Genomic DNA, 21,585 nt, shown 5'->3' with positions numbered 1-21,585 from the left:
AGGTCCAGTATGGCCCCTTCCCGAATTGGACTATTTACATACTGCTCTAAAAAACTCTCCTGGGTGCTCCTTACAAACTCTGCTCCATCTACGCCTCCAACACTACACAAATTCCATTCTAAGTTAAATCTCCCATCACAAACCGCCCTATTGCTCCTACATTGTTCTATAATCTGTCTGCATATTGCACCTCTACTTCGTGCTCGCATTTGGGAGGCCTGGAGTAAAGTCCCAACAATGTTACTGTAACCCTTCCTATTTCTCAGCTCCACTATATTGCCTCAGTGCTCGAATCATCCATCGTGCCCTCCTTAATCACAGCTGTGATATTATCTCTGACGAGCATGCACCTCCTCCACCCCTTCTAACCTCCCTCTCTATCCCTCCTGAAGCATCTATACCCTGGGATATTCAGTTGCCAGTCCTGCCCTTCCCTCAACCAAGTCTCAGTAATACCATAACATCATATTCCGCAGGTACTGATCCAAGCCCTACGTTCATCTGCCTTACCGGCTACACTTCTCGCATTAAAAACAAATGCACCTCAGACCACCTATCCCTTTCCGTTCATCACCTCTTCCCTGTCTACTCTTTCCCCTGAGTCACAATGATTTATTATCTAGTACCTACTGGCTTTACTTGCTGCCTCTTTACTGACCTCTAACTTCCGACTCTGGTTCCCATCCCCCTGCCACATTAGTTTAAAACCTCCCCAACAGTGTTAGCAAAAGCACCCCCTAGGACATTGGTTCTAGTCCTGCCCAGGTGTAGCCCATCCGGTTTGTAATGGTCCCACCGCCCCCAGAACCGGTTCCAATGTCCCAAAATCTGAACCCCTCGCTCCTGCACCATCCTCTCAAGCCACGTATTCATTCTGACTATCTTGAATTTCTACTCTGACGTGTCCGTGGCACTGGTAGCAATCCTGAGATTACTACCTTTGAGGTCCTACTTTTTAACTTATCTCCTAACTCCCTAAATTCTGATTGTAGGACCTCATCCCTGTTTTTACTATATCGTTGTGCCTATATGCACCACGACAACTGTCTGTTCACCCTCCTTCTTCTTCCTCTTAACAAGACACTTTCAACCTCCTCTTGTCAACCATGGTTCCCCTCACACGACCATCTCTTCCCTGCCTACCAGGGACATACATATCAAGGACACGGAGTCCTTTTCTGAACAAGTTCCACAATTCACTTGTGTCCTTCCCTGAAGCCTATGTTCCCAACGTATGCCTTCAATTCTTGTCTGACAGCAATCGTATTTACCCTGCCCCAATTGTAAACCTTGCCCTGTTGCACGCACCTATCCCTCTCCATTACTAAAGTGAAAGTCACAGATTGCGGTCACTATCTCCCAAATGCTCCCCCACTAACACATCTATCACTGCCCTGGTTCATTACCAAGTACCAAATCCAATATGGCCTCCCCTCTGGGCGGACAACTACATACTGTGTTAGAACGCTTCCTGGACACACTGCACAAACACCCCCCATCCAAACTATTTGATCTAAAGAGTTTCCACTCAATGTTTGGGAAGTTGAAGTCACCCATGACTACTACCCTGTGACTTCTGCACCTTTCCAAAATCTGTTTCCCAATCTGTTCCTCCACATCTCTGCTGCTATTGGGGGGCCTATAGAAAACTCCCAACAGGTGACTGCTCCTTTCCTATTCTGACTTCAACCCATACTACCTCAGTAGGCAGATCCTCCTCGAACTGCCTTTCTGCAGCTGTTATACTATCTCTGATTAACAATGCAACCCCTCCACCTTTTTTACCATCCTCCCTAATTTTATTGAAACATCTATAACCAGGGACCTCCAACAACCATTTCTGCCCCTCTTCTATCCAAGTTTTCTGTGATGGCCACCACATCATAGTCCCAAGTACTGATCCATGCCTTAAGTTCACCCACCTTATTCCTGATGCTTCTTGTGTTGAAGTACACACACTTCAACCCATGTCCGTGCTTGCAAGTACTCTCCTTTGTCAGTGTTTACCTTCCCCACTGCCTCACTACACGCTTTGGCGTCTTGAACATTGGCTACCTTAGTTGCTGGACTACAAACCCGGTTCCCATTCCCCTGCCAAATTAGTTTAAACCCTCCCGAAGAGTACTGGAAAACCTCCCTCCCAGGATATTGGTGTCCCTCTGGTTCGGATGCAACCCGTCCTGCTTGTACAGGTGCCACCTTCCCCAGAATGCGCTCCAATTATCCAAATACCTGAAGCCCTCCCTCCTACACCATTCCTGCAGCCACGTGTTCAACTGCACTCTCTCCCTATTCCTAGCCTCGCTATCACGTGGCACCAGCAATAAACCAGAGAAGACAACTCTGTCTGTCCTGGCTTTTAACTTCCAGCCTAACTCCCTAAACTTGTTTATTACTTCCACACCCTTTTTCCTACCTATGTCGTTGGTACCAATGTGCACCACGACTTCTGGCTGCTCACCCTCTCCCTTCAGAATCCTGAAGATACTATCCGAGACATCCCTGGCCCTGGCACCCGGGAGGCAACATGCCTTCCGGGAGTCTCGCTCGCGACCACAAAATCTCCTATCTATTCCCCTAACCATTGAATCTCCTATTACTATTGCTTTTCTATTCACCCCCCTTCCCTTCTGAGCCCCAAAGCCAGACTCAGTGCCAGAGACCTGGCCGCTGGGGCCTTCCCCCGGTAGGTCATCCCCCCCCAACAGCATCCAAAACGGTATACTTGTTTTGAAGGGGAACGGCCACGAGGGATCCCTGCACTGTCTGCCTGGTCGTTTTCTTTCCCCTGATTGTACCCCAGCTACTCTTGTCCTGTACCTTGGGTGTGGTTACCTCCCTATAGCTCTTCTCTATAACCCCCTCTGCCTCCCAGATGATCCAAAGTTCATCCAGGTCCAGCTCCAGTTCCCTAACACGGTCTCTGAGGAGCTGGAGTTGGGTGCATTTCCCGCAGGTATAGTCAGCGGGGACACTGGTGGTATCCCTCACCACCCACATCCTATAGGAGGAGCATGCAACTGCCCTAGCCTCCATCCCCTCTTACCTTACAGAATATAGCTGCCCTGTGGACCAACTGGACCTCCGCCCTCCGACTCTGCTCCTAGTCAGCTGCCTTCTCTTTAAACTCCCGGCTCCCTTCTCGCTCTTTGCGGAAATGAAATGAAAGCAGCACCTTGCTCCCTCCTCACCTAACTCGCTCAGTCACCAAACTCTCAGTATAACACTCAAATGCACCAAATTCAGCCCTCCCTCAGTCACCAAACTCTCACTATAGCACTCAAATGCACCAAATTCAGCCTTCCCTCAGTCACCAAACTCTCACTATAGCACTCAAATGCACCAAATTCAGCACTCAGTGCAAACCTAAAGTTTCCTTAGTTTCCTGGGAAAGGCGCTGTTGTGCTTTTTTGGTCAGGGAGTCGACGTGGGTGGACCAGGACAGAATGTTGGTGATGTGCATACCTAGTAATTTGAAGCTGTCAACCATCTCCACCTCACCACTGTTGATGCAGACAGGAGTGTGTAGAATACTTTGCTTCCTGAAGTCAATGACCAACTCTTTAATTTTGCTGACATTGAGAGACTGTTGTCGTACCCACTAGGTTCTCTATCTCCCTCCTGTATTCTGACTCATTGTTGTTTGAGATGCGACCCACTATGGTCATGTAGTCAGCAAACTTGTAGATAGAGCCAAAGTTTGCCACGCAGTCATAGTAGGGGCTAAGTACGCAGCTTGCAGGGCCCCGAAAGTTGAGGAATATCGCAGAGGAGGTGTTGTTTATCCTTACTGTTTGTGGTCTATAGGTAAGAAAGTTGAGGATCCAGTTATCGGGTGAGGAGCTAAGTCCTAGGTTTTGGAGCTTTGATATCAGATCAGCTGTGATTACGGTGTTGAAGGCGGAGCTGTAGTCAATAAATAGGAGTCTGATGTAGAAGTCCTTGTTGTTGAGATGCTCCAGTGATGAGTGTAGGGCCAGGGAGATGGCATCTGCTGTGGACCGGTTTCAGCGGTAGGCGAATTGCAGTGATCGAGACATTCTGGGAGTATGGAGTTGAGGGCCGAGATTCTCTGATGTCACGGCCAAGTTCTGGCGCCGGCATCAAAACTGGTGCGAGTGACGCCGGCGTCAACCCGATCAAAAGTGCGCATATTCTGCGTTCCCCATGCGGAAGGGGCCAGCATGGGCGCCATGGGAAGCGCGACGGCATGGTCCGAAACAGCATCACAGACGCGTGCGGCATAATTACCGCCGGGTCGCTCTGCAAACACACAGGCCAACGCGGGAAGATGTCCGCCCGCCGCGGAGTGCCGAGGTTCCAGGACCATGACATGGAGATGCTCCTGGACCCTGTGGAGCAAAGGAGGAAAGCTCTTCACCCCGGACACGGACGCAGCTAACACCGCCCGGCGCCTGTGGAGGGAGGTGGGAGAAGCTGTCAGCGCCGTGAGCATAACACTCAGGAGAGGCAGCCAGTGTCATAAGATGGTCAATGTCCTAGTCAGGGCAGCTGGGCTGAGTACCCCCCACTGTGTCCTTGGCACCAACCCCCCACACATGTGCCCCCCCCCCCCCCCCCCCGCATTGGGGGGGGGGGGTACAACCCCAACTGAGACCCACATGGCTGCACCCACCCATACAAGCTGCATTGGCAGGATGGCCTGTGAACCTATGCCAACATACACCCAACTGCTGGGCTGCAAGTATATGTCCGCCCAACACAGTTGATCTTTTTATTGCCCCCACCCCGCCCCCAGGAAAAGCGCGCCCATAACAACCAGGAGCATGCCAGGACCGGAAGGGGCCCACCTGAATTGCGTGCCCTCGAGGCCCTGGACCTCGCAGGCGGACCCGAAGATCGGGAGGTTGTGGATGCCGATATCAGAGATGCACCACCAAGTGAGACCACCCCTGCCTGCCCCCCTCTCCCATCCCATCCCCCCTTCTCCCCCATCCCCCCCTCCTCCCATCCCCTCTTGCCCTCCCCATCCCCCATACTCCCCCTCCTCCCCCCCTCCCATCCCCACTTTTCCCCCCATTCCCTCCCTCCAGTGCCAGGGCGGCCACGCCCCAGGGACTCATCCAGCGATGGGGAGGACAGCCACACCAACAGCCCCCCCGTCCCAGTCAACTCACAAAGCCACAACACAAGGGACGGATGGACAGGACACAGCATCCCAGGGGACGGTCGGACAGGACACACCACCCCAGGGAACCCCGGACGATGATTCTGATGAGGCCCTCCACATAACGCCACTGCTATCTCCTGCACCCTCCACCATCGCAGAGACACTCACCTCGGTTGGTCACCTTAGCGATGAGACTTCTGGGACACTCACTGGTGCGCACCACACAGCCGTACCGGTACAGCAGGTGGAGATATGAGCAGCCAAGGGGCCGGACGGGCATTCTGAACATAATAATGAGCCCTGCCAGGGAACGAACACCAGAGGTGATCATCTCCCCGAATGTAAAAAAGGCCTTCGACAAAGTTGAATGGAAGTACCTCAGAGGTACTGGAGTGGTTTGGGCTTTGAGCAGGAATCACCGCCTGGGTGAAACTCCTCAACACATTGTGAGCTTGCGGATGAACACCACCAGCTCTAAGTACTTCCAGCTGCTCAGAGGCATAAGGCAGATATGCCCACTGTCCCCACTGTTGTTTGTCTTAGCAATCGAACCACTAGCGATTGCACTCATAGGGGCAAAGAATTGGAAGGGGATCCCTATCCCCGTAACCCCATCTAACCTTTTGGACACTAAGGGGCAATTTAACATGCCAACCCACCTAACCTGCACTTTTCTGGATTGTGGGAGAAAACCGGAGCATCCAGAGCAACCCACAGAGACAAAGGGAGAAAGTGCAGACTCCACACAGTCACCCAAGGGCGGAATTGAATCTAGGTCCCTGGAGCTTTGAGGTGGCAGTGTTAACCACTGTGCCACCATGCGTCCAAAGGAGGGAGGGAGGGAGAGAACAAAGAGGCACATAGCCCAACCGTACCCCACATGAATAACCTAACACAAAGCAGCATGCATAGCACTACGCTACCCCAGTACGTCTAGGTTTGATGAATCACTAAACAAAGATGACATGCCAGATAGCAAGAAGGGAATAGGGATAGGGAGGAAAGGAGGAGTTGGGATTAGGAGGCCAAGTCTATGCTCCTCAGGAGGATTTAAACTAGTATGGCAGGTGAGTGGGAACCAGAGCGCTAGCTGAGAAGGTGTAATAACTGAAGGGGAAATAGAGAACAAAAATAAGAGAACAACATCATCCTGGGTGCTCAAACGCAGTGTTTTGAAGTATGTTTGTTTCAACGCCAGAAGTATAGCGTGTAAGGCAGATGAATTTAGAGCACCTATTAGAACTTGCAATTATGATGTTGTGGCTATCACAGAAATGTGGTTAAAGGAAGGGCAGGATTGGCAGCTGAACGTTGGAGGATATAGATGTTTTTGGAGAGATAGAGGAGGTTGTAACAGGTGTGGGGGAGTAGCATTACTGATTAAGGAGAATATTACAGCCGTACTGCGAGAGGACACATTGGAGGGCTCATCAATGAGGCAATCTGGATAGAGCTCAGGAACAGGAAGGGGGCAATTACAATGTTGGGGGTTTATTATCAAGCCCCCAACTGCCAATGAGAGATGGAGAAGCAGACAGGGAAAGAGATTTTGGATAGGTGCAAAAGTAATAGGGTTGTTGTGGTCGGGAATTTTAATTTCCCCTATATTGACTGGGACTCACTTAGTGTTAGGACCTTGGATGGGGCAGAGTTTGTAAAGTGTATCCAGGAAAGCTTCTTGATGCAGCATGTAGATAGTCCAACTGGGGAAGGGACAGTACTGGACCTGGAATGAGCCTGGACAGGAGGTTAAAATTTCAGTAGGGGAACATTTTTGTAGTAATGACCATAATTCCAGGAACGGCAAATTACGATAGCATTAGACAGGAATTGAAGAATTTAGATTGGGTGCAGCTGTTGGATAGAAAATCAACATCCGACATGTGGGAGTCTTTCAAGAGACAGTTGCTTAGGTTTCAGGAAAGTCACGTTCTTGAGAGAACGAAGGATAAGTATGGAAAGTTTTGGGAGCCTTGGATTACGAGGGATATTGTGAACATCATCAAAAAGGAAAAAAGAGGCCTTTATACGGTCCAGAAGGGTGGGGACAGTCAAAGTCTTTGAGGAGTATAAAGTAAGTAGGAAGGTACTGAAGCGGGAAATAAGGAGGGCAAGGAGGGGTCATGAAAAGTCTTGGCAAGTAAGATTAAAGTGAATCCCAAAGGTTTTTATTCATTTGTAAAAAGCAAGAGCGTGGCCAGGGAAAGGATTGGACCACTTATGGGCAGTGAGGGGAATCAATGTGTTAAGCCAGAGGTACTAAGCCAGAGGGCGAAGTACTAAATGAGTACTTTGCATCAGTGTTCACCAAAGAAAGGTACTTTGTGGAAGATGATTCTTTAGGAAGGTGTGTGGACAGTCTGGATAACATCGAAAACGAGGGTGTATTGGATATTTTAAAAAATAAATTTAGAGTACCCAATTATATATTTTTTCCAATTAAGGGGCAATTTAGCATGGCCAATCCACTTAACCTGCACATCTTTGGGTTGTGGGGGTGAAACCCACGCAGACATGGGGAGAATGTGCAAACTCCACGCGGACAGTGACCCAGGGCCGGGATTCGAATCTGGGTCCTCAGCACCTCAGTCCCAGTGCTATCCACTGTGCCATATGCCGCCCTGGATCTTTTCAAAGATATTCGTCTCCTGGGCCGGATGGAATTTATCCCAGAATACTGAGGGAAGCAAGGGAGGAAATTGCTGGGACCTTGACTGACATCTTTGTATCCTCATTGGCTACAGATAAGATCCCAGAGGACTGGAGAATAGCTAATATGCTGTTTAGGAAAGGTAGCAGGCATAATCCTGGAAACAATAGGCTGGTGAGCCTCACGTCGGTAGTGGGTAAATTATTGGAGAGAATTCTCAGGGACAGGAGGTATACCCATTTGGAAACAAATGGACTCATAAGCGATAGACAGAATGGTTTTGTAAAGGGGATGTCATGCCTCACTAACTTGATCGCGTTTTTTGAGGAGGTGACAAGGATGATTAATGAGGGGAGGGCGGTGGATCTTGTTACATGGACTTCAGTAAAGCCTTTGACAAGGTGCCTCATGGCAGTCCGATACAAAAGGTGAAATCACACTGGATCGGAGGTGAGGTGGTAAGATGGATACAGAACTGGCTCGTTCACAGAAGGCAAATTGTAACAGTAGAATGGAAGGTTGGGACTAGAGGTGTTCCACAGGGATCTGTGCTGGGGCCTCTGTTGTTTGTAGTGTACATAAACGATTTGGAGGAAAATGTAGCTGGTCTGATTACAGTAGTCCCCCTTTATAACGCGGATGTTGGGGTCCAAGACCCCCACCCGCGTTGTAACCGAGCCGCGGATATCCACGATGGGGGTTTTAAATTTATTTAAAAATCTATGCTAGCGCTTCCCATTGTGATCTACGGGGGGCGGGGGGAGAGGTCAGACCCCCGTAGACTCACAATGGGAAGCGCTAGCATAGATTTTTAAATAAATTTAAAACCCCCATCGTGGATCCAATTAAAATTTCAGCGACCGGCTCACTTTGATCCGGAGAGAAGCTGCTCTCAGTGAAATAATCAGCCGGCCGCTGAAATTGACACTGCCCGCTGCTCTCTCCCTCCAATCCAACTTTTAAGTTTTAATGTTTCTGATTGGAGGGAGAGAGCAGCCGGCAGTGTCAATTTCTTTTTTTTCCCTCCGGCTTGCCCCCTCTCCCCCCACATCCTCCAACTAGACCCCTCTCCCCCCACACCCTCCGGCTCGCCCCCTCTACCCCCCCAACACCCTCTGGCTCGGCCCCCCTCTCCCCCCCCAACACCCTCCGGCTCGCCCCCCTCTCCCCCCCACACCCTCCGGTTCGCCCCCACATCATCCAACTAGACCCCTCTCCCCCCCACACCCTCCGGCTCGCCCCCTCTCCCCCAACACCCACTGTGCTCTGTCTCCTCCTCTCCCCCAACACCCACTGGGCTCTGTCTCCTCCTCTCCCCTCCCCCCCCACCCCACCCCACCCACCTCACACCCTCCGGCTCGCCCCCCCCCCCCCCCTCTCCTCCCCCGTCCCCCAACACCCGCAGGGCCCTCCTCTCTCCCCCAACACCCGCAGGGGGGTCTCCCCCACACCCGCAGGGGGGTCTCCCCCACACCCGCAGGGGGGTCTCCCCCATACCGCAGGTGGGGTCCCCCCACACCCCGCCCCCCCCTCCTCTCCCCCCCAACACCCGCCCCCTCCTCTCCCCCCCCCAACACCCGCCCCCCCTCCTCTCCCCCCCAACACCCGCCCCCCTCCTCTCCCCCCCCAACACCCGTCCCCCTCCTCTCCCCCCCAACACCCCCCCCCTCCTCTCCCCCCCAACACCCGCCCCCCCTCCTCTCCCCCCCAACACCCGCCCCCCCTCCTCTCCCCCCCCAACACACCCGCCCCCCCTCCAACACCCGCCCCCCCTCCTCTCCCCCCCAACACCCCCCCCCCCTCCTCTCCCCCCCAACACCCGCCCCCCCTCCTCTCCCCCCCAACACCCGCCCCCCCTCCTCTCCCCCCCAACACCCGCCCCCCCTCCTCTGTCCCCCCAACACCCGCCCCCCCTCCTCTCCCCCCCCAACACCCGCCCCCCCTCCTCTCCCCCCAACACCCGCCCCCCCTCCTCTCCCCCCCCAACACCCGCCCCCCCTCTTCTCCCCCCCCAACACCCGCCCCCCCTCTTCTCCCCCCCAACACCCGCCCCCCCTCGGCAGTGTCAATTTCAGCGGCCAGCTGATTGTTTCAGTGAGAGCAGCTTCCCTCTCTGGATCAAAGTGAGCCGGCCGCTGAAATTGACACTGCCCGCTGCTCTCTCCCTCCAATCCAACTTTTAAGTTTTAATGTTTCTGATTGGAGGGAGAGAGCAGCCGGCAGTGTCAATTTCAGCGGACGGCTCACTTTGATCCGGAGAGGGAAGCTGCTCTCTCACTGAAACAATCAGCTGGCCGCTGAAATTGACACTGCCGGCTGCTCTCTCCCTCCAATCAGAAACATTAAAACTTAAAAGTTGGATTGGAGGGAGAGAGCAGCCGGCAGTGTCAATTTCAGCGGCCGGCTGATTATTTCAGTGAGAGCAGCTTTCCTCTCCGGAGCCGGCCGCTGAAATTGACATAACTGACAGTTGGGGTCCATCAGCCCCCCCGCGGTATATCGCGAACCGCGGTATTGCGGAGCGCGGTATAACGGGGGACTACTGTAGTAAGTTCACGGATGACAGCAAGGTTGGTGAAGTGGCAGATAGTGTTGAGGATTGTCAGAGGATACAGCAGTACGTATTGCACATGATTCTGGTCACCACATTACCAGAAGGATGTGGAGGCTTTGGAGAGGGTGCAGAGGAGGTTTACCAGGATGTTCCCTGGTCTGGAGGGTGTTAGCTATGTGGAGAGGCTGAATAGACTCGGACTGTTTTCATCAGAATGACAGAGATTGAAGGGGCAACCTCATGGAGGTCTACAAGATTATGAGGGGCCAGGGCCCAGGTTCAATTCCACGCTGGGACACTGTCATGTGGAGTTTTCACATTCTCCCCGTGTCTGCGTGGGTTTCAGGTGCTCCGGTTTCCTCCCACAGCCCAAAGATGTGCAGGTTAAGTGGATTGGCCATGCTAAATTGCCCTCAGTGTCCAGAAATGTTAGGAGGGGGTTACTGGGTTATGGGGATAGGGTGGAAGTAAGGGCTTAAGTGAGTCGGTTCATACTCGATGGGCCGAATGGCCTCCTTCTGCACTATATGTTCTATGTATCTCAGATACTTCCTCCTACCTCCCCCTTGACCATGACCAGACTGCTGAACATCAAGCTATTATCTCCAACACCGTTAGCGACCTCATTTCCTCTGGATGCCTTCCTCCTACGGCTTCCAACCTCATAGTCTCCCAACCCCGGACAGCCTGCTTTTACCTACTCCATCCTCACTCTCCAGTCCATTCCCTCCCCACCCACATCTGGGATTCCTCCGATGCCCTGCATCACATTGACAGCTTCCATTTCGCGGGCCCTAACCACATCATATTTACCTTGGATGTGCAATCTCTTTACACCTCCATCCCACACCAGGATGGCCTGAGAGCTCTTTGCTTATTTCTCGTAAAGAGACCCGGACAATTCCCATCCACCAATACTCTCCTCCCCCTAGTTGAACTTGTTCTATCTCCCAACAACTTCTCCATTAACTCATCACACTTTTTCCAAATCAAAGATGTAGCAATGGGTAACCGCATGGGCCCTCGCTACGCTTGCCTTTTTATGGGGTATGTGGAACATTCCTTGTTCCAGGCCTACCCGAGTCCCCTCCCACAACTCATGTACTGGTATATTAATGACTATTTTGGTGCCGATTCATGCTCTCGTCCTAACCTGTAAAAATTCATCAACTTCGCTTCCCATTTCCACCCCTCCATCACTTTCACCTGGTCCAACTCAGACACTCCTTCCCTTCCTTGATCTTTCTGTGTCCATTTCTGACAATAGACTACCTACTAATATCCACTACAAGCCCACAGACTCCCACAGCTATCTGGACTACAGCTCTTCGCATCCTACACCCTGTAAGGACCCCATCATTTCCTCTCAGCTCCTTTGCCTCTGCGCATTTGTTCCGATGATGGCACTTTCCAAAATGGTGCTTCGAAAATGTGTTCCTTCTTCCTCAACCATGATTTCAACAGTGTGTGGTCCACCTCCCGCGCCACAACCATCGCCCCTTCCCCTCCCTCCCAGAACAAGGATAAAGACCCCTTCGTTCTCACATTTCACCCCACCAGACCACCCTACCCAAGCCCATACTTCCATCCTATCGTGGTAACCCAGTAACCCCACCCAACATTCTTTGGACACTAAGGGCAATTTAGCATGGCCAATCCACCTAATCTGCACATCTTTGGACTGTAGGAGGAAACCGGAGCACCTGGAGGAAACCCACGCATCCACGGGGAGAACGTACAGACTCCGCACGACAGAGACCCAAGCTGGGAATCGCACCTGGGACCCTGGAGCTGTGAAACAACTGTGTTAACCACTGTACCACTGTGCTGAGATAATCTTGTCCATTCCTCCACTATACCCTACTCCTCTCCCATCACCCATGGTACCTTTCCATGCAATCGCAGAAAGTATAACATCTGCCCCTTTACCTCTTCCATGCTTAACATCCCAGGCCCAAAACACTCATTCCAGGTTAAGCAGCATTTCACTTGCACCTCTTTCCCTGGATTTCTGTGGCTATGACTCATCTTTCATTCTCACTGCACAGTATAAATATTTCCCACTTTCTCTGTATTATAGTTTTGACAAAGGGTCACCTGGACTCGAAACGTTAGCTCTTTTCTCTCCCTACAGATGCTGCCAGACCTGCTGAGATTTTCCAGCATTTTCTCTTTGAATACAAAGAGCGCTTTGAGCTAGTGGTGCAGTACAGATAGATTGAAGAAGATGGAGGGCTGTGAAGATTTCTGCAGCTGTTTTGTGACTTGAAGGTGACATTGATGGATCAACACCATTTGTTATCAGAGTTAAGGAGGTTCTCCAGACGTGTGGTTGTGGTTATCTTGATGCTGATGCATTTTGGGTTGGTCAGGTGCTGCTTTTGGCCAAGGATTAAGAACCGAGATGCAGAGAAACATCTTCACCCAGAGGGCGGTGAACCTGTGAAATTCTCCACCACAGAAGGCTGGAGGCCAAGTCACTGAATATATTTAAGATCGAAATAGACAATCGAGACTCCAAATCGTCAAGGATATGGGGAGAGCACATGAGCATGATGTTGTGACAGAGAGTGGAGCAGACTCAAAGGGCCAAATGTTCCTATTTTCTATTCTTCTGTTTAATGTGCTCGGCACAACATTGAGGGCCGAAGGGCCTGTTCTGTGCTGTACTGTTCTATGTTCTAATGTGCAATTTATAATTTATGTTGAATCCAACGTGTTTGTCAATTCACGTTTAATTTACATTTATTTTGATTTCATTGTTAAAGTAATAGTTATAAAAAGTAAAATCTTTTCCATTGGCTTTGTTGTGGGAGGATTCATTCAGTAAATGTGGTTCTTTGGTTTATTGGTCTCCATGGGTATCATAACATGGGACATGAAATTATAACTTGTGAGGAACTTGCAAAGCATATTAAAAACTGTATATTTGGGCTTTCCTTTAAACCCAGCCCAATGTAATAGAGACATCAGTATTACTTAAAACCAGCACTTGTACTACTCACCATCCTTTGATCATCAAATTCAGAATCAACACCCAAGATGTTTTCAACATCAACTCGTGGGTACTTCTTTTTCATAAAACTGATTACATTGTCCGCAGTAAGTGATTCCCCAACCTGTACTTGATTGTATATCTGCAAGAATAGAGAATGGTGTGAACAATCGAGAACACATAAAGGGCAATTTTAATTTTAATTTTTTTTGTTAATTATTTCACACACAAAAGTTGGCAAAATCCATGACTCCAGAATGTAACTTAACTCCATTTAACAATTTCCTGATTTGGCAAGCATTCATCAATATTCAGGTAGTATTCATCTCATGAAAGGTGCATAAGAGCACTACCGTTTAACTAAAGGATAAAGAAAATCACCCAGATTCTCCGCTATCTGTAATCCCCAGTATCTACATTTACTGACATGCAAATCTTGAATAAAAACAGAAACAATTATAATCCTCATTGTTACGATAAATAGTGGTGAGGCTGAAGGCATAACACGACTTTCCTGCTGAATCTTTCTACCCTACCACCGCAATTGAGATTGCAGCAAGCTTCGATTGCCCCCTTCAACAAAATGTTTTGCACAGGTGAAGCTTGTTCCTTATCACCTTTCCCTCTGATGGGTACTATTTGGAACCACAGATAACACTTGGCAGTAGTCCCTGGGATAGTGAGGGGCATTTTTCTGATGGAGAAATCATCGTCTCTCATCCAGTTTCAACTCAAACACTTTTATATCCTCTTGGTTGGTTGAGGCTTCTAATAGAGGATTTGTTACATTATGTGCCTCTGCCCCTTTAAGTGCCGACCCATCTCTTCTCTTGTCATGCCATGACAGTCATCTCACAGAAACATTACTCAGGGTCATGCAAAGGTTTCCCGTCATAAATGCATCGTGGCTTCCACCTAGAAATTGTACTGATGTCGTGATAAAGTCAGAAGTGGTGTCCCCCACTCCCTCCAAACATGCAAGTGTAAACATTCCCACAAGCATCTGGACCTTTCAAAGAGAAAAGGTAAGAAAATAGGATAAAAATATTCTGCAACCGATGACACAGAACAGAAATGAAGACATAACTAACATCGCTTAATTATTTTCTTTAAAATATTTCTATTAAACTCCTATCATTTATATAGAAAGTCCAAAAATTACAAACACCAGCAAACTAAATGATAAAAACAATAGCCAAGTAAACCCCCTCACTCTTTCCCCCACCCACTTCTAACAGCCAACAGTGACTAATTCCTTAAAGTACAATATGAACAGTTGCCATCTATGGTAGAATCCTTCAATTGACCCCCTCACAGTATGTTTGACCTTCTCAAGGTGCAAAAACTACATTAAGTCACCTGGTGATGCTGAGGCGCTAGGTAGCATCACCAGTGTCCAACTCAGGAGGATGCACCTCTGAGCAACTAGCGAAACGAATGCCAAGGCATCTGCGCACAACTCGGGCATGGTCGACACCCCAAATATAGCCACTAAAGGACAGATCTCCAGTTCAATATGCAGAATTGCCAATATGGTGTTGAAAAAAGAGACCCAGAAACCCTTAAGCTTGGGACAGGACCAGAACATGTGCGTGTAGATTGCAGGCTCTCTTGAACAGCGCTCACACCTATTCTCAATCCTCTCAATGGAACAACTCATTCTGGCCTTGATGAGGAGCATCCTAAACACTACCTGAAGCTGGATCAGATTCAACCTCGCACATGATGACGTAGCTTTCACCCTGTGGAAGGACTCACTCCACACCTCCTCGTCCAGCATGAGTCCCGACTCCTCCTACCATTTCGACTTCACCTCCTCCACTGAGACTGACTCTACCCAAAACCCTTCCATAGATGCCAGGCGTACTCCCCTCTTCCAACCCTGAACAAGAAAGAATCCTATCCACCAAGGTTGAAGTTGGCACCACCAGAAATGTCAGAAACGTCCAAACAAAATTCCAAACCTGGAGGTACCTTAGCTCATCCGACCGCAAGAGCCTGACTTTCTCTTTCAGCTCCTGCAAGCTGGCAAACAGCCCCTCCAAAAATAAATCTTTCCACCCCCAAATCTGGCATCCAACTTCGCAGGTTCGAATAAGTGGTTCATACAAATAGAGGCCCACCAAGATGTTGATGCCACCTTCAAATGATGCTGGAGTTGCCTCCATATTTTTAAAGTGGAGACAACCACCGGGTTTGAAGAGTACTCTCCTGGAGCAAAAGGCCCCCAAACTGGGTCCTCTGCAGCCAGACATGTCAATTTATTTATAACAAGAAAAACCCAAAAGTACAAGGAAAACCCAAAAGCTTTCTATAGGTATGTCAGGAATAAAAGAATGACTAGGGTAAGAGTAGGGCCAGTCAAGGACAGTGGTGGGAAGTTGTGTGTGGAGGCTGAGGAGATAAGCGAGATAATAAATGAATACCTTTCGTCAGTATTCACTCAGGAAAAAGATAATGTTGTGGAGGAGAATGCTGAGACCCAGGCTATTAGAATAGATGGCATTGAGGTGCGTAGGGAAGAAGTGTTGGCAATTCTGGACAAGGTGAAAATAGATAAGTCCCCGGGGCCTGATGGGATTTATCCTAGGATTCTGAGATTGCTGAGCCTTTGGCTTTGATTTTTATGTCATCATTTGCTACAGGAATAGTGCCAGAGGACTGGAGGATAGCAAATGTGGTCCCTTTGTTCAAGAAGGGAAGTAGAGATAACCCCGGTAACTATAGGCCGCTGAGCCTCACGTCTGTTGTGGGTAAAGTCTTGGAGAGGATTATAAGAGATACGATTTATAATCATCTAGATAGGAATAATATGATTAGGGAAAGTCAGCATGGTTTTGTGAAGGGTAGGTCATGCCTCACAAACCTTATCGAGTTCTTTGAGAAGGTGACTGAACAGGTAGACGAGGGTAGAGCAGTTGATGTGGTGTATATGGATTTCAGTAAAGCGTTTGACAAGGTTCCCCACGGTCGGCTATTGCAGAAAATACGGAGGCTGGGAATTGAGGGTGATTTAGAGATGTGGATCAGAAATTGGCTAGTTGAAAGAAGACAGAGGGTGATGGTTGATGGCAAATGTTCAGAATGGAGTTCAGTTACGAGTGGCGTACCACAAGGATCTGTTCTGGGGCCGTTGCTGTTTGTCATTTTTATAAATGACCTAGAGGAGGGCACAGAAGGTTGGGTGAGTAAATTTGCAGACGACACTAAAGTCGGTGGAGTTGTAGACAGTGTGGAAGGATGTTGCAGGTTACAGAGGGACATAGATAAGCTGCAGAGCTGGGCTGAGAGGTGGCAAATGGAGTTTAATGTAGAGAAGTGTGAGGTGATTCAATTTGGAAAGAATAACAGGAATGCGGAATATTTGGCTAATGGTAAAATTCTTAGCAGTGTGGATAAGCAGAGGGGTCTCGGTGTCCATGTACATAGATCCCTGAAAGTTGCCACCCAGGTTGATAGGGTTGTGAAGAAGGCCTATGGTGTGTTGGCCTTTATTGGTAGAGGGATTGAGTTCCGGAGCCATGAGGTCATGTTGCAGCTGTACAAAACTCTGGTACGGCCGCATTTGGAGTATTGCATACAGTTCTGGTCGCCTCATTATAGGAAGGACGTGGAAGCTTTGGAACGGGTGCAGAGGAGATTTACCAGGATGTTGCCTGGTATGGAGGGAAAATCTTATGAGGAAAGGCTGATGGACTTGAGGTTGTTTTCGTTAGAGAGAAGGTTAAGAGGTGACTTAATAGAGGCATACAAAATGATCAGAGGGTTAGATAGGGTGGACAGTGAGAGCCTTCTCCCGCGGATGGAGGTGGCTAGCACGAGGGGACATAGCCTTAAATTGAGGGGTAATAGATATAGGACAGAGGTCAGAGGTAGGTTTTTACGCAAAGAGTGGTGAGGCCATGGAATGCCCTACCTCCAACAGTAGCGAACTCACCAACATTGAGGGCATTTAAAAGTTTATTGGATAAGCATATGGATGATAATGGTGTAGTGTAGGTTAGATGGCCTTTAATTTTTGACTTCCCATGTCGGTGCAACATTGTGGGCCGAAGGGCCTGTACTGCGCTGTATCGTTCTATGTTCTATGTTCTATTGCACAAAACATTTTTTTAAAATTTAGAGTACCCAATTCATTTTTTCCAATTAAGGGGCAATTTAGCGTGTTCAATCCACCTACCTTGCACATCTTTGGGTTGTGGGGCCGAAACCCACGCAAACACGGGGAGAATGTGCAAACTCCACACGTCCAGTGACCCAGAGCTGGGATCGAACCTGGGACCTAGGCGCCGTGAAACTGCAGTGCTACCACTGCGCCACCGTGCTGCCCTAACAAAACATGATGTGGAGATGCCGGCGTTGGACTGGGGTGAGCACAGTAAGAAGTCTTACAACACCAGGTTAAAGTCCAACAGGTTTGTTTCAAACACGAGCTTTCGGAGCACTGCTCCTTCCTCAGGTGAATGAAGAGATATGTTCCAGAAACATATATATAGACAAAGTCAGAGATGCTAGACAATGCTTGGAATGCGAGCATTTGCGGGTAATCAAATCTTTACAGATCCATAGATAGGCGTAATCCCAGGTTAAAGAGGTGTGAATTGTCTCAAACCAGGACAGTTGGTAGGATTTTGCAAGTCCAGGCCAGATGGTGGGGGGTGAATGTAATGCGACATGAATCCAAGATCCCGGTTGAGGCCGCACTCATGCGTGCGGAACTTGGCTATAAGTTTCGGCAATTTGCCACCGTGCAATTCTGCAATTCTGTGTTGTCGCGTGTCCTGAAGGCCGCCTTGGAGAACGCTTATCCGGAGATCTGAGGCTGAATGCCCTTGACTGCTGAAGTGTTCTCCGACTGGAAGGAAACATTCCTGCCTGGTGATTGTCGCGCGATGCCCGTTCATTCGTTGTCGTAGCGTCTGCATGGTCTCGCCAACGTCCCACGCTTTGGGACATCCTTTCCTGCAGCGTATGAGATAGACAACATTGGCCGAGTCGCACGAGTATGTACTGTAGCAGAGAAACTATGACATCTTCTTCGCAGCCTTCAACACATCATCGATGAAGATGAACATCTTGCCAAGGTCATCTCCACATCCCCACGCCTTCAAAGGTGTCAAAGGTTTTTACACCTATATTTTAGAATGCTCCACACTCCTCAGCACACACCCAGCTGTTTGCGCTGGCCATAGAGCCGTTGACGATGGCTCGCAGGGGGTCGGCGGAGTGGTGGAGGATTATGAGGGGACAGAGGGAGCATTGGGTGTCACTCTATGCCGATGATCTCTTGCTGTATGTTTCAGATCTGTTGGAGAGTATGGGAAGGATTATGGGCCTGCAGGGGAGGTTTGGATGGTTCTCGGGGTACAAAGTGGGGAAAAGTGAGGTATTCCCGGTGAATGAGCTTGGACAGCGGGCTAATTTAGGGGGATTGCCATTTACGGTAGCGAGGGATAGGTTTAGGTACTTGGGGGTTCAGGTAGCGAGGGAATGGATGGGCCTCCATGAGTAGAACTTAACAAAGCTAGTGGAGGAGGCCAAAGAGGATCTTAGGAGATGGGGTACACTGCACTTAACGTTGGTGGGGAGGGTCCAAATGATGAAAATGAATATTCTGCTGGGGTTCTTGTTTATCTTTCAGGCTCTCCCAATCTTTATACCAAAGGACTTTTTTCGGAAAGTGGACACGATCATCTCAGACTTTGTATGGGTGGGGGAGGTGCCGAGGGTGGGGAGGACCATGCTACAGAGACAGAGGCAGCAGGGGGGTTAGCATTGCTTCATTATTATTGGGCGGCGAATTTAGACAAGGTGCGGCAGTGGTGGGAAGGAGAAGGTGTAGAGTGGGTTAGGATGGAGGAGGAATATTGTAAGGGCTCTAGTTTGAGGGCTATGGTGACGGCAGCATTGCCAATGGCTCTGAGTAGGTATTCATGGCGAAGATATGGAATCAGCTGAGAAGGCATTTTAGGGTGGAAGGGATATTGGTGCTAACGCTGCTGTGCGACAATCATTGGTTTGAGCCAGGGGGATGGATAGTACATGCAGGAGGTGGAGGTAAGTGAGGCTAGTCAAGGTGAGGGATTTGTATTTGGAGGAAGATTTGGCCAGTCTGGAGGAGCTAAGGGAGAGGGTACAGTTGCCGAGGGGGGAGTGAGTTCAGGTATCTGCAGGCTAGGGACTTTGCGCGAAAGGTCTGAAGGGTTGCCGGGATACACTCTGCTTGAGCGACTATTGTTTCCGGATGTGGAAGGGGAGGGAGGAATGGGGGATATATACAAGTGGCTGGGGGAGCAGGGAGGTGAGCGCCTGGTGATGAGGAAATGAACAGAAAGGCATAATGGGTAGTTAGGCTAAGTTAGGAGTAACATTTTACTGCAGTAGAATAAGGAGTTAGATTAGTGGACTTTTAAACATCAACTGGGATTCAAGGCAGAGGGGGATGGGTAGCCACTAAGACCATTTCTTTGTTGTAAGGGATACTGGGAAAAGGGGCCTCAGGCCAGGTTAAGGAATGTGGAGAAAGCCTATGGGAGCTTTGCATTTGCACCGTTGCCTTATTTGGTCGTATGTATGTGAACCTTGATGCTACTTGAATGTATATGAAGGAAGTGCATTGTCCCTTTGTCTCTCTCACTGTTGAAGATTCAGGAGACTGTGGTTGTGTCCTGCTCTCCCAATAGAGTGAGTCACCCAACTAGCTGGTTGAAATAAACAGTAATTGATACCTGCAAATCCGTCTCAAATTTTACTGAGACCAGACTGACAGCAAAAGAATCAGGATTGTCAGTGAAGCTCAAGGAGAAATGGGAAGCAGAGTTGGGAGGGGAGATCAACTGGGAAGTATGGAGTGAGGCACTGCGAAGGGTAAATGGGAGCTCCTCTTGTGCAAGGATGAGCCTGATACAATTTAAGGTGGTGCACAGGGTGCATATGACTCGGGCGAGAATGAGTGGGTTCTTTCAGGGGGTAGCAGATGAGTGTGAGACGTGTAGGCGGGGGCCAGCAAATCTTGCACAAATGTTTTGTGGTTGCAAAAAATTGGGAAGATTCTGGGCGAGAGTGTTCGCGGTCTTAGCCAGGGTAGTGAAGGAAGAGTTGGACCCGGACCCTTTGGTGGTGATATTTGGGGTTTCAGAGAAGTTGGAGCTCATGGAGAGAAGGTAGGTCGATGTCGTGGCCTTCGCCCTCTGATTGCACGGTGGCAAATTTTGCTGGAGTGGTGGTCGACATCGCCACCGGGGGTAGCAGCCTGGTTGGGTGACCTGATGGGCTTCTTGCGGTTAGAGAAGATAAAGTAGGAGTTAAGCGGTTTAGCATGGGGTTTGAGAAAAGATGGGGGATGTTTGTGACTGTGCTTGAGGGGTTTTTTGTCGCAGGTGGGTGGGGGAAAAAGGGGAAAAATTTGTACAGACTGTATAGTTGATTGTTGGGAAGAATGTTTCCCGGGATGTTTATTTGCTGGAACTGTTTTGATACATGTTTGTAATAAAATACATTTAAAAGAAAAACAAAGATTCACTGCAGGTTTAGCGTAACGTCTCTACTTATCAATTCTAGCACTCTAGAAATAAAATTTGTGACAGTCCTTCTCACTATAAACCAATTTTCTGCCATCCGCAAATCAAGAAAAGACCATTGCAAATAAACTTACTTCTATACTTCCAAATTACTGCAAGCTGTATTAAAGAATTATGTAAATAAGAATACAATTTATAAATTGAAATTGGTACTGAATTACATTCGCACAACCGGGTCCAATGTTCCCTATTAACTAAAAACTGCCAGGATAATTTTCTTATTCACCGTTTAGCTTGTAAACTGGGGTGAATTGTCCACTCATTATAGAAGCAATCAAATTCTTATGTCTGTTGAACTCAATGCAAATTACTGTTTCCATAGGCAATGTGCCTGCTGGTATACTGCTGAAATAGTGAAGGCAAAACTATCCCCATAATGGTCTTAGAAATAGAATCACTACAGTGCAGAAGGAGGCCATTTAGCCCATCGAGTTTGCATCGACCCTCTGAAAGAGCACCCCACCAAGGCTCACGCTTCCACCCTATCTTTGTAAGCTTATAACCCCACCATTCTTTTTAGGACACTAAGGGGTAATTAAACATGGCCAATCCACCTAACCTGCACATCTTTGGACTGTGCGAGGAAACCGGAGCACCTGGAGGAAACCCACACAGACAAGGGGGGAATGTGCAAACTCCACACAGAGAGGTCAGAATCTAACCCGGGTTCTAACA

The 21,585-nt window shown here is 49.1% G+C and overlaps 1 protein-coding gene across 5 annotated transcripts in view; it reads right to left on the bottom strand.

The window, feature by feature from the left end:
- The window catches only part of uggt2 (UDP-glucose glycoprotein glucosyltransferase 2), a 625,263-nt gene that overhangs the window by 230,875 nt on the left and 372,803 nt on the right, over nt 1–21,585 (bottom strand). For all 5 annotated transcript variants that reach the window (XM_038817830.1, XM_038817832.1, XM_038817829.1 and 2 more), the window contains one exon: nt 13,341–13,472. In XM_038817830.1, the coding sequence (XP_038673758.1) occupies nt 13,341–13,472 (132 nt within the window). The remainder of the gene's footprint in view (nt 1–13,340; nt 13,473–21,585) is intronic.

Source organism: Scyliorhinus canicula, chromosome 14, assembly GCF_902713615.1.
Source record: "Scyliorhinus canicula chromosome 14, sScyCan1.1, whole genome shotgun sequence".
Classification (NCBI taxonomy): domain Eukaryota; kingdom Metazoa; phylum Chordata; class Chondrichthyes; order Carcharhiniformes; family Scyliorhinidae; genus Scyliorhinus; species Scyliorhinus canicula.
The sequence above is the reverse complement of the archived record's forward strand: the minus strand, read 5'-3'. Positions and strand labels throughout refer to the sequence as shown.